At 34.0% G+C, this 14,533-nt stretch overlaps 1 protein-coding gene across 1 annotated transcript; it reads right to left on the reverse strand.

Moving 5' to 3' along the window:
• Nucleotides 1–10,527: 10,527 nt before the first annotated feature.
• LOC116014406 (homeobox-leucine zipper protein ATHB-12-like) lies at nucleotides 10,528–12,198 on the reverse strand. Its single transcript, XM_031254459.1, has 2 exons — nucleotides 11,702–12,198; nucleotides 10,528–11,218 (listed from the first exon to the last, which is right to left on the reverse strand). Exons 1-2 carry the CDS (start codon nucleotides 12,053–12,055, stop codon nucleotides 10,877–10,879), a joined length of 696 nt encoding a protein of 231 aa, XP_031110319.1. The 5' UTR covers nucleotides 12,056–12,198; the 3' UTR covers nucleotides 10,528–10,876.
• Between the last annotated feature and the right edge of the window lie 2,335 nt (nucleotides 12,199–14,533).

The raw sequence follows: 14,533 nt of genomic DNA on the forward strand, positions 1-14,533 counted from the left end.
GTTGCTGATTGTGTAAAAGTGAACATTGGGTCAGTGCAGAGTTTTCAGTTGTTCAAGGAGATGGTTGGTAGTTTCTCAAATGTTGGTGCAACAAGTGTGGAATTTCGAAATATTAAAAGGGACATAAATTCATATTCTTCTGGTGTTGATGCTCAGATGGTTGCGACTAATTTCTTAAAGAAAAAAGAAGTATGCCCAGCTCTTTTCTTTGCATTTGACGTTAATGAGTATGATCAATTATCCAGGGTTTTTTGGGCTGATGCTATTTCTAGGAAGAATTTTACCATTTTTGGTGATGTTGTGTCATTTGATGCTACATATCAGACAAACATGTTAGTTTTTGTTATGTTACTGCATAATTATTATATTCTATTATGTTATTGGTAAGGTGTTTTTATTATAGTGCAAGTATATATAGCTATAGATGCAACAAGGTTGCACTATTATGTGCATGTAGTATCTGACAAAACTTGACCTTTGTTTTTCCGGGTATGATATGGTATTTACACCATTCACTGGTGTTAATAACCATAAAAAGTGTATTACTTTTGGTGCTGGGTTGTTGACAAAAGAGGATATTGAGTCATGTGTGGTTGTTTGAAAAATTCAAGGAAGCGATGGGTAGTGAGCCAACATTGTTTGTTACTGATCAAGACCCAGCAAGGAGGGTTGCATTTCCAGGTGTGTTTAAGGAAGCTAAGCATAGGTTTTGTATGTGGCATATTATGTCTAAGGTAGGAGATAAGGTTGGTCCCTCTTTGAGTAAAAATGAGTCTTTTTACTCAATAGTGAATATGAGGCAAGTATTCAAAATTTGAAGACACAACTGTCCATGGAGAAACATGCTGCATATGCGTATACTGTTACTATATTTTACGAGGTTTAATATGAGAGTTGTGCAACATGTTTTAGTTGTCGAGTTGTAAATGTTAGGGAGGATCAATGTTTTTTGTACTATGAAATTAAAGATGGAGACAATCGAGTTTTTAGTGTCGTGCATAATGTTGTGGAGGTTATTGCTTCATGTGGGTGAAAAATGTTTGAAAGGATGGGGCTACTGTGTAGGCATATTTTTGTAGTTTTTAAAGACCTGAAATTGGATCCAATTCCGTTGAGATATGTAGTTAAGCGATGGACTAAGGATGCATCTTTGGGTTGGACTTTTGATATTGATGGTGTTGTTGTTGATCAATGGGAAGGTGTTGATGAAAAGTTGGTGTTATTGAAATCTGTTTTGTCGGATATTCAATGTTGTATTAGTATAGTTCAGTCTTATATGGATCGCTTGCAAATGTTTTCTTAGATCATTAAGGAGCATAAAGACATGCTTTTATCAGACCCAGGTTGCTGTTCTTTTGCTGTTGGTAAGAGGTCAATCATTGAGGCAATTTTGTGGTTTTTTTGTTCCTTCCGATGTTTCTATTCTTCCACCAAAGAAAGCAAAGAATAAGGGGAGTGGTAGGCGCATTAAAGGATTCAAGGAGATTGTTATTGAAGAAAGTAAGAAAGAGAAGACCTGCAAGACTTGCAATTGGTCATGATAGCAGGAATTGTGTACTGAGGAAGAAACACTGCCCCTCATAGATAGTTTAGGTGCAAAACTGTTATTTTTTTACATTCTATTATCAAAATATGACTATGACTGATTCTTATACTTGTGGCATAATAGATATGGAAGGTGTTTTAGCATTGATTGGATGATTCAGTTCTGAAAATTGTGTAAAAACTTTATGCAAATTTGTTGCCATAATAGTGAAGATTATATGCACTTATATTGTTCACTTAAATTCAACTATAATCTATAGTTATTGCAGAGTAAACCTTAATTGACATTTTGTTGCAGTAAGGTCTAGATGCACAATTAGAGAAGATTACTTGCACATATAAGCTAAACTACTTGCACACTATATTTTTTTTAATACATTTTGCATGCACAGTCAAGGGTTCAGGGTTTAGGGTTCTTTTTTTTTTTTAAATCAAAATATATTGAATACCAAAAAGTGTATACAAGCGAAGGTTCAAAAGTGACCAAATGCTATCAAAATTCAAAGGCCTATACCAATCTCAACCATATTCTAAGCAATCAAGGCCAAAAGGCTATCTATCACAACCAATAAGTTCTAGAACCATAAATCTCAAGTCTCCCCTACCAAACCACTGATTCGAACTTCATGCACCTTCAAGTTTCTTTGCCCCACGCAAGAAGGTGCGACCGATGCCTGAATGGTAAAATAATTAAACCTTGCTACCCTTAAGACAAACACCAATCCCCAAGGTACAAATCTCTGTATTTTATCCCCGGGGACCTTTAGCAGTATTCATCCTAAGCAATAGCCCTCTCATTCTCCACCCTTGGCCTCAAGAACCACCCCCAAGTGTACGGAGCTCCGCATTTTCTCACCGGGGGCTAATGGTTCAAGACACCAAGCAGTGGCTCCCTCCCCTTCCACCCTTAATGTGATACCCCGGATTTGATTCAAGCCTTGAAGCCCGGTAATTGTTTCCACCGTGTAATTAATTTAATTTAATTGGGCTCCGTTCCTTAAATAAAGATATATTTCCTATCCTGGGTTATTTATCTAATCAAAGGCCCAATTCCTTGATCTAATTTTATAAGGGATGTTCTTCATTTTGACCTTTTATTCCTTATAAGTAAACTAATTATTTAATGGCCCAATCTTGGAAGGACCATGTTTACACTCACTAAATTAATATTGAATGTGGATGACCCATTTCTTGTAAATAAGCCCATGTCTTATTTTAACACCCTAATATGATACATATATTGTGTATGTAATGATTTTCCTCCACCCATATAAAAAGTCTTGTACTAATGATCCCTAGCTCTTTCCTTTTCCTGCAAACACATTCCCTTCCACTCTTTCATCCCTTAAGAACCCTAAGCATACACTAGCCTTCATTTCTTCAAGATTTCAAGTCAAGATTGCTCTTTTAGGGACCATAGCACTTGGGTAAGTATTTCTCCTTAGGAAGACTTCATCTCTCATCATGATTTCATAGTCTTTTACAAGTTCTTATTATATTCCTTTGGGGATCTTTCTTTGGGAAAAAGGTGATCAAGAAGGTGGTGGTGGCTTGTGAGGTTGCGCCTAGTGTTGGAGATTGCTTGGTTTGATTAGAGCTTCAAGAGGTAATCATCCATGTCTCACTAAACCTATTTTCACTCATGATCTATGTATATGACTTGGTGTTTGGAATCCTGTGAATTTCTTGGGGTTTTAGCCTTTGTTTGGATGATCTGTGAACCTATCTTGTGGATTATTGGACTTGTGTTCATTATCATTTTGTTGTGTTGAGTATGAGTATTTGTTGTTATGGATTACATGTATTATTTGACCTCTGTGATGTGTAATCTAAGTAATCTAAGCATATTTCGTATTCTGGATTGGATCATCGTGTATTTTGTTCTGAGTCTGGAATCTGTGTTGGGGTTGCACTTGCAGTGCACTTGGACGGTATAATGTGTCCCGTCGAAGAGTTCCGCAAAGTGTCTAGTGGAAGGAAGTGGCGGAGGGTGTTGTTCCGTCGCAGTGGTCCGCCTCTTCATGAGGAAGAGTGCGGCGGACCCGAGTGTTCCGCTTGCGTGTTCCGTGAGGGTGAGCGGTGGGGCATGGCGGTCCAGTGTGTTCCGTTGATGTGTTCCTTTAGTACATTACTGGTTCCTTTCCAGTGAGTGTTTGACGGTCTGTTGACTCTGTTGTTTCATCCTTGATTCTGGAATGTGTCCTGAATATATTATTGAGTATTCCACTTTGATTCTTGAGTACTTATTCATGATCTTTGGTCATTTATCTTGATTTGTTGAGTTAGTATGGTTGGTTGATTCCTTGGTTATTATTCACACCAATTCAGATGCATCTTACTAACACCTATCTTTGTGACATCCTAAAAGTTCTTGATCAGATTTGTGTTCACATAGTCAGACGAGTTACTCTCTACAAATATTGTAGCAATCAGTTTGGCAAGACGACGCTTGAGCCATTCTCCTCCGTCCCTGCATTCCACCATTGCCTTACACAGTTTAGTAGGTGTTATACTAAGATTGGTCCTGCGCAATTGCTGCTTCCATTCTTCAACTAATGTAGTGTCTTCATCTCCTTTAGTTCTTTTCTCAATTCTGATATTTCCACGAGGGAACCCTAGTGTTAGGGCAAAATCTTCCTCTGTAATGTGCAACTCATTTCCATCTTGCACACATAGAGAACAGCTACGTGCATCAAAGTTGGTAAGGAGCCACCATGCTAGCTTGCTAAGTATTCTAGAAATATGCTGCTCTCTTAAGTGATCAAAACCCATCTCTCAAACTTTGGGATTGTGCATCATTTAATTTCTTTAAATGTTGTGTTAGTTGGTATGGGTTGCCCTTGTTGATAGTGATGGGTAAGTAGCATCAGAATACTCAGTGTCAGTGTTTCTGTCCTCATTTGGTTGGGAGTCTTCACTGCCTTCAACTTCTTAAGTATTCACATCTGGTTCTGATCTAGCGGATGGTTGTTCACTCTCTTCTAAGTCATCTTCAGGTGAGTTCTGAACTATTACTTTCTCTGGCTGTTTTTTTTTTTTTTTAATTTTTTGCCTGGCGCTTAGACTTTCTGGTCTCTTCAGTGCACCAATTTGCCCCTATAAGAGTTATTTACACAGTAGGCTTGCGAAATTAGTTACATTTATATGATCTATATTAGCATATAAGTATATGTACATTACAGAGTTAGAGTGATCATATCAAGTGCAAGTATATTATACACTAAAGTGCAACAATATAGATGGTAAAGTATATTATAGTTGTTGTAGAGTGAACATTATCTGTCACTTTGAGCCAGGCAAGTCTAGTTACACATTTACAGAAGACTACTTTCACACATAACGTAAACTACTTGCACACCACATTCTCCATAAACTTTGCATGCACATAGTGTGTTAATATTGACTAATCTATAACACAATTACTCTCACAGTGAAGTTTAGGTGGTCTACATTAACACATAAGAGTATGCACTTGCACAGTTATTTAAGGAAAGAAAATTATATGATAGATGGTAAAGAAGGAAAATCATTAAAAAAAATATTAAAATCAAAATAATATGAACCATTCATCTTAACAAACAATTACGCGAACATTTTTTAGTTCCCGTCGGGGGCCTAATTTTATTGGCTCTTATTAGATTTGTGTAAAGAGATATTAAAAAGTATATTAGGTGTGTTTGGTTCGCACATGGGAATTGGAATCGGAATAGGAATCAAATACTTGGTAATGGTAATAAGTTTTGGTGAAAGTATTTTGCATGTTTGGTAGTATGATGGAATTGATCGAGATGATTACCAATATTGATGTTTGGTTTGTGTGACCCTATTATGGGAATAAATATTTTAAAAATAAAAAAACAAAAAAATCAAGGCAATTAATCATAATATAATGGCATACAAAGCACCAATATGAACAAAAAATCAAAACAAAAATATGAGGGATGTGACAGATGATGAGTGATAAGATGTAATGATACCCATTTTTAATTAACGAATGAAGTTTTTAAGGGAAGGTGTAATCAAATTCATAGTTGTGTTTTATAAGGCTACCCTTATCCCAGCAAGTGAACCCCTTTCAAGATGATGTGGAAGGTAATGTGAATTTTTATTTTAAATTTTTTTTTGTTTTATTTTGTTAGCTTATGTGGCTTGCAAGCTTGCTATGATAGCAAGTTTGCAATTGACTTTTATTTCTTTTTTTTTATTTGTTATTTTATTATTATATTTATAATATAAAAGGCCAGTAGGACTACTTTTGAAAGTAAAAAAAGTATTGCAAGGATATAGAGAAAATAGTATAGAATTTATAAATTTAATGATGTGGAAGTAAGATCCACTTTTGAAAGTGAGAGAGTATTGTAGGGATAAGGATAACCTAAAGTTGTCAACCAAACAATAGCTATGATTTTGATTTCCATTTTTTATGTAAACCCATGAACCAAACACACCCATTATTTGTATACTAAAGATATATTATTTGATTATTGAATGTATATTACTTTTATATTATAAAATAATATACATTCAGTATACAAATAATCACTATGTTTGACAAACCTAGTTGAAAAGGTAATTGAAAGCTGGCAAACCTAGCTGAAAAGGTAGCTGAAACTGAAAAGCTATAAGCTCGAAGCTGAAATCTGAAGAGCTGTTAAGGTAGCTGTTATGCTTAAAAGTGTTTGGTAAAATTAAATATTTGATAAGCTGATAAATGTAAAAAGACTAAAAAGGACATCTTCATACAATTTAAATAGTTTTAAATTTAAATAGGTTTGTTTATATATTAAAATATAAAATAATAAAATCAATATATTTTAATAAAATATAAAGTAAGAACATATATTTGAAAATATATAAAGTAAAACAAAATGTTTATAATTTATAAGATTAGTTCATACAAAAATTAATGTTCAAACACAAATGTTAAATTGAAATTACAACCAAACATATTGAAGAGAAAAGGCCAAAAGGGTTATAATTGAGAGAAGTAAAGGATGTCATTCATTTAAAATAAGAGTTTTTCCCAAAATGGTCCCTCGACTATTGCTCATTCTCAATTTTGCATTTCGACTTTCAATTGCACCTAATGTGGTCCCTCGACTTTCAAAAACTCACCCAATTTGGTCCTCCGTTACATATTCCATCAAATCAGTGTTAAAATGGAGGGCATTTTCGTCCATTTACCTATTGTTAGCCTAATAAACATTAAAAAATAGTTGAGGGACCATTTTGAGAATAGTCAAGGGACTATTTTGGGAAAAACTATTTTATTTATTTCATTTTTGTTTATTTTCATTTTTTAGACTCTATAAAATTAGAATTTCTATACAATTTTTTTCTTACAAATATAAATAGTTAAAATCGTGCAATCCATCCTAAAAAAATGTATATTTGTATTTGTAAAAATGTATAGAAATTCTAATTTTGTAGAGTCTAAAAAATGAAAATAAACAAAAATGAAATAAATAAAATAGTTTTTCTCAAAATGGTCCATTGACTATTCTCAAAATGGTCCCTCAACTATTTCTCAATGTTTATTAGGCTAACAATAGGTAAATGGACGAAAATACCCTCTATTTTAACACTGATTTGACGGAATATGTAACGGATGACCAAATTGGGTGAGTTTTTGAAAGTCGAAGGATCACATTAGGTGCAATTGAAAGTCAAAATGCAAAATTGAGAATAAGCAATAGTCGAGGGACCATTTTGGGAAAAAACTCTTTAAAATAATAAGGATAAAGATGGAAAAAAGTTAAAAAGCTACTAGCTTATTTTTGAAAAGCTATCTAAAGTAGTTTTTCAAAATAAGCTCTTATTTTGAGAATATTACCAAACAGAGCTTATAGCTTATTAGTAGCGTAAAATAAGCTATAAGCTCCTAAATAAGCTCTGTCAAACAGAGCCTAAATGTGTTTAATAAAATTAGCTTTTTGATAAAGCTGATAAATGTAAAAGACTAAAAAGGACATCTTCATAAAATTTAAATAGTTTTAAATTTAAATATATTTGTTTATATATTAGTATAATCATGATCTAGCATCCCATAATGAAGTAGCAATATTGTTGTGAATCTCCTTCTTCTCAATAATAATAATAATGATAAAAATAAATATAATAATAATAATAATAAATAAATAAATAAATAAAGAAGGAGAAGAGTTGCGGATATAGGAGAAGAGAAAATGGTATAATTGGGAGGGTACATTATGTTATTTATTTAAAATAATAAAGATACTAATGGAAAAAAAGTTAGCAGACTACTAGCTTATTTTTGAAACGCTACCTAAAGTAGCGTTTCAAAATAAACTCTTATTTTAATCTATTGGCTTATTTTGAGAACATTACCAAACATAGCTATGGCTCTGTTTGGTAGAGTTTATAGCTTATTTAAGCTACTAATAAACTATAAGCTCTGTTTAGTAATGTTCCTAAAATAAACTAGTAGTTTAAACTACGAGCTCATTTTGAAAAGCTACTTAAAGTAGCTTTTCAAAAATAAGTTAGTAGCTTCTTATCTTTTTTTTATTTTTATCCTTATTATTTTAAATAAATGACATCTTTTACCCCTTACATTTAAATCCTTTTGACATTTTCTCTTCAATATGTTTGGTTGTAATTTCAATTTAACATTTTTGTGTTTGAACATTAATTTTTGTATGAACTAATTTTATGAACTATAAATATTTTGTTTTACTTTATATATTTTCAAATATATGTTCTTACTTTATATTTTAATAAAATATATTGGTTTTATTATTTTATATTTTATATTTTAATATGTAAACAAACTTATTTAAATTTAAAATTATTTAAATTTTATGAATATATCATTTTTAGTCTTTTTACATTTATCAGCTTATAAAAAATCTAATTTTATTACACTTTTAAGCATAACAACTCTTCAGATTTCAGTTTCTAACTTATACCTTTTCAACCTACTTTTCAATTTTCAGCTACCTTTTCAGCTATGATAGGTTTGGCAAACATAAATGTCTTTATTATATTAAAAATATATGTTTTATACTTTTATGGAATAAGGTTCAAATTGGCCATTGAACGTAACCTGAAAGTGCAATTAGGCCACTGAATGAAAAAAATGTGCAATTAGGCCACTGAACACTCCAAATGCATGCAATTTCACCAGATAGTAGGTTACCTTCCTTTTCATCAGGTTGCCTGCTTACATGAATGGTGAATTGACATTTTAAAATATTTTTTTAATAATAAACTTTAAAAAAATTTAATTAAAAATATTAAAATATTAATACTAAAAATTAAAAAAGTAATATTAAAAATATTTAAAAAATTAATATTAAAAATATTAAAAAAAATAATATTTAAAAATTATTATTTTTTAATTTTTAATTTTTTATATTTATAAATTATTTTAAAATGCCACATCACCATCCATGTAAGCAGGCAACCTGATGAAATGGAAGGTAACCTGCTACCTGGTGAAATTGCATGCATTTGGAGTGTTCAGTGACCTAATTGCACATTTTTTTTCGTTCAGTGGCCTAATTACACTTTCAGGTTACGTTCAATGGCAAATTTGAACCTTATTCCTACTTTTATTTATTAAAGGTTGACAGAAAATTTTGACATTCTTTTCTCAGACGGTTATTACGACGGGCAAGAGCTTAGATCCGGCGCCGATGCTTGGAATTTGTAGCCTAGGAACATCTCATCGTATAAGTATGTTTCCAGCTTATTCAGATTCATTAAGCTTGTAATTCCTACTTTCAAACAGAAATAGGGGTCTAATTTTCTGTATGTAATTTCTATAGATAATAAGAAAGGAAAGTTGCACTTTTCGTCCCTAAGTTATATGATAATGATAGATTTTGTCGTCCTTATTATGTGTTAATCACTCACTTTTCGTTCCTAAGTTATTATTGATGCTGCACTTTTTGTTCATTTACAAATAAAACATTAGGGACGAAATTTACAATTTTAGTATAACACATGGATGAAAAGTAAGCACGAAAGGACGAAAAGTGTAACGCCAATGATAACTTAGGGATAAAAAGTAAGCATTATAAACACTCAAGGATGAATTTTACAATTATCCTATAACTTAAGAGGAAAAATGCAATTTTCCATAATAACAATGTTGTAGAAGGCTAGGCGCTAGTCAGGCGTTTAGGGCGCCTAGTAGACGTGACCACGGTTCGGTTCCGGTTCGGTTCCGGTTCCAAACCGGCGGTTCACGGTTCCACAATATTGCAAACCGGAACCGGAACCTTATATTAAGGTTCCGGTTCCGGTTCATGAACCGGCGGTTCCGATTAGAACCGCCGGTTCTAACCTCTTTTTTTTTTTTTTTTGTAAATATATAATATATAAATATCTAATGTATAATATATAATATAATATCTAATGTATATAATATATATAATATATAATATGTATAATACGTAAATATATATATCTAATATCTAATATATATATAATATAATATCTAATATATCTAATATCTAATATAATATATAATATATATAATTTACAATATATATAATACGTAATATATATAGTTCATGGCTACTGCCATAATATATTTACATATATAATATATATTCATGGCAGTTGGCAGTAGCCATGATTTCATGGCTACTGCCAACTGCATTTGCGTGCAATAGTCACGGTTCTGGAACCGGAACCGTCCGGTTCTGGTTCGGAACCGGCGGTTCCGGTTCCATAATTTCTAGAACCTTAACCGGAACCTTATGGGTTCCGGTTAGGAACCGGAACCGTACGGTCGGTTCCGGTTCCGGTTCGGTTAGTACAGTGCACGGTTCGGTTCGAACCGAACCGTGGTCATGCCTAGCGCCTAGTGCCCTAGGCAGTCTAGTAATCCGAGTATATAATTTTCAGTTTTTTCACTCAAGGCTAGGAGTTGTTAGATTGTTATAATCCCAAACTAGTTAACTGCATATGTTATATGGTGACTTGGAAAAATATAAAAAATGAGTAGTTAAGTAGGCAAAAAAATTACTTGACCAAATTGAGTGCCAACTAAGCCGAGTTAGGTGCCCAACTCGGCCGAGTTAGGCGCTCAACTCGATTGAATTGGTGACTACGATGTCTAGTCGGTCAGCCGACTAAAAATTATCTAGGGTTGAAATCGTCTCGATCTAGGGGCGCCTAGATGGCCGCATAGACCTATTTTTACAACATTGAATAATAATTCTTTATAACAGCTAATCTGAGTAATCTCTATGTTCTCGGATGCTAAATACTGCATTTATATCATCCTTTCGTATCAACTAAGAAAAAAAGAGTATTAAAAACAGAACAAATATCCCACCTGTAGAAGCACTAATGAAGTTCAAAAATCCCACCATTTTGAAGTGCCACATGATTGGTCAAAGGGGATGTTTAAGCTACCACTGCACCACTGTTCAGGTGAGGCTAAAGGGCTGCCCCCTAGTTCCCCCAGGTTCAAGAACTCTGCTTCTTCTTTCTGCTTTAACTTTTCTGCTAATAAAGCCTTGTCTTTCTCTACATCCTCCTCAACCCTCACAATGCTTCTTTCCCCATTTACACTTTCTTTGGACTCATAGTTTGTGTCTTTGTTGTTTGAGCCACTAGGCATCTCCATGTCTTTTGTTTCTTGCCTCTTTTTCTGCCCTGCACAACCCTTCTCTAGTTCGCTCCGTAGTTTCTCTGACTATTTGAGCACAAAAAAAAAAAGATGTTTAAATCTTCCATTTGTTAGTTCACTGCTTAATTGTTGGGTAGAAGTCGGTAAAGGCCATATCTAACACTCGGTAGTTGGGGTTTATTAAACAGATCGAGACCACTAAATGGCTTAAAAAGGCCAGCACCCAGCATCTCGAAAAATATGCATGGTAGTCTATAAGGAAATAGAGTTGCGCTTTCGTTACTAGCTATAACTTTTAGCATTAGTGGTAAGCGCTTGATAGCAGAACTAACTGCAAGAGGTACTTTTTAAGTCTGTACCATATCCCGTTCGTACATACTGGGCCTGTCCAGTTAAGGGGCAAAGTGCTAGCCAAATTGATTTTTCCATACAAGAGGTGTCCAAATTCTCGACCTCTCATAAGGAATAAGAGTATACGGTCACTCACGCCATCCAAACTGGTTATTGATCCTAACATTAATAGATGAGAAGAGGGAAATAAATATATACCTGCATAAGCAAAGACTCTTTTTCTTTCTTCAAGCAATCAAACTGCACATTGAGGTTGTCAAATTTGGCTTTGAGGACTCTGTATTCTTCCTCTATTTGCTTGGATTTCCATCTGGCCCTTTTGTTCTGAAACCATATGGCCACTTGGCGAGGTTGCAGCCCCAAATCTCTGGCCACCTGAAGCTTCTTTTTGGTCTCCAGCTTTGTTTCCAGCTTAAAGATGGTCTCCAGTGACTTCACTTGTTCATTGCTAAACCTCTTACTATTTTTACTCTTCTTCTTCTTCGACCCCTTCTGGCACCCAACAGATTCATGGTTTTCCAATGCTTGATGCTCTTCTTCTTCTTCTTCCATTCCTTGGATTCACACACACGATCCGATCGAATTGTTTCTGTGAGTAGATAGAGATATGATTGTTGTTATTATTATTGATGTTATGGATTACTACTGTTTGGCATTGAATGTGTGGGGTTCATTTTATACAAGGGAGAAGTATCTAAACTTGCTTTGGTGGCTTTCAAATGATTGGAACATTTGGTTTTATTTCAATATATATCGTGTAGGAATAGGATTTCTCCACCCTTTCATTTTACACATCTCTCCATCTTTGCAATTAATTTCTTCCCGGGCTTAGCCTAATTAGTTCGTCGCTTGACTTGTCATGATTGAAGGTCGTAGTGTGGAGGTTCGAATATTAATAAAAACATGTATGGGAAAAAAGTTCAAAGATGCTGAAAGATTTGTATTGCAATTAATTTCTTCTAGCTCCCGGGTTTAGTGTAGTTGGTTCCTGCCTGATTTGTCATGACTGAAGGCAGCAGTGTGGGGGTTCGAATCTCAGTGAAATCATGTATTGGAAAAAGTCTAAAGATGGTGAAAGATTTGTATTGCAATTAATTTCTTCTAGCTCCCAGGGCTTAGTGTAGTTGGTTCCTGCCTTACTTGTCATGACTGAAGGCAGCAGTGTGGGGGTTCGAATCTCAGTGAAATTATGTATGGGAAAAAGTCTAAAAATGGTGAAAGATTTGTATTGCAATTAATTTCTTCTAGCTCCCAAAGCTTAGTGTAGTTGGTTCTTGCCTGACTTGTCATGACTGAATGCCGCAGTGTGGGGGTCCGAATCTCAGTGAAATTATGTATGGGAAAAGTCTAAAGATGGTGAAAGATCTGGATTGCAATTAATTTCTTCTAGCTCTCGGGTTTAGCTTAGTTGATTCATTACTTGGCTCAAGAATAATGAAATGTTTGAATTGAATCTCTTATACTCACATGAAAACTTGTAACCGTGTATATGAAAATCAAACAAGGAAAGGAGCAAAGGAGATATACTTTAATGGGGGTGTCAAGAAGACAAGAAGGTTGTGGGATAATTGTCGCCTAATATTGACAAAAGAGGTTGCTTTTGACAATAGTCATACGATGTATAATTATTAAGTTGGAGTGCTATCACTAACTTCTTCTGATTACAATTCAAACAGTCTAGGGATAGATTCAATGCAATACTGGATCATTTCATATTTGACGGAAAGCATATATGAGTACATTTGTTTGTTTTTGCTGACTGAACATCCAAATTTTGTTGTCTTCCGGCTAAAGCTTTGCTTGTCAATGGCCCATTTCTTGACTCGGTTACCTCATTCTCATCTGTCATTGTTTCTGCTACCTCAAATGTTTCCTACATTGTACAGGTGTCAGTGCCTGCCTTGCTTTCTCTTTTGATATTTTAGCTACCTCATTCTCTAATCTCGCCACCATATTTGTTGGCTAGCTCTCTTTGGGTATTTCTATTTACCAATTTCTTTTAAATTTTACGCAATTTCTTTTTGCTCATAGACTAATATTTGCCTTCTTTTTTTTTTTTTTTTAAAGAAGGAAACTCATAACCATGCATTATCGATGATGTGAACTAAATAAATCCGTCTTGTAATCTTAACCAGTAAAGAAAGGACCATAAGGAGGTTGATTGAGTCAAAGACCTTATGATCAAACGTAGCCATCCTAAGTGAGAGGTCACATGTTTGATTCCCAGTGAGGGCGTTGGTTCTTTTGGCTAAAAGATGGTAAAACACTCAATAGTATTGCTGCAATGGAGGAGGAGATTAGAATGATTCCTGGCTTTGATACCACTTTGTTGACTAAAAGATGGTAAAACACCCAGAGTATTGTGCTGGGAAAAATGATGATTATTCCATTTCTATGCTGGGAAAAATGATGATTATAAATGATGATGATTATTCCAATTAACAGAGAAAATAAATACACAATTAATAGAGAAAATAAATAAAAAAGATAATGACAGACAGACTCAAATCAACGGTCACGTCAATCATGTTGGTTAAGAGTTATGACTCTATTAGCACTTTAAACTGCTTGATTAGTTTAGATTAGAAAATAAATATGTATGCAAAGATTCATATTCATAGACTTGAGATTCGAAATTTTTCTGGCATTTCATGGTTGGGAAATAAACCAAAGAGCATATATCATCCAAACCATCCATCTGGTAATAGATGTCAACTTTCCCCATGGCAAGATGCCTAATTAATGTTCAAAATACTAATTTCCCCTTGGAAAATGGAGTTTCTATTTTCGTATAGACTTCCAAGTTTTTTGCCCTTATCTTTTGGCTTTCATACGTAAATGACTTATCTTCTTTATATTTCCCTTCTCTTAACTCTATTATAAAAACTAATTCAAGAGTAGAAATATGATTGCAATTTTATATGGAGCTGATGTGAAATAGGCGGGTCAAGTTCCCACGCGGATAGTGCTTTCCGTGTAACCATGCGGTCCTTATTATTAGGTATGCATAAATGCACCACAAAGTGTTCA

The sequence above is a fragment of the Ipomoea triloba genome, chromosome 3, assembly GCF_003576645.1.
Source record: "Ipomoea triloba cultivar NCNSP0323 chromosome 3, ASM357664v1".
NCBI classification, from domain to species: Eukaryota; Viridiplantae; Streptophyta; class Magnoliopsida; order Solanales; family Convolvulaceae; genus Ipomoea; species Ipomoea triloba.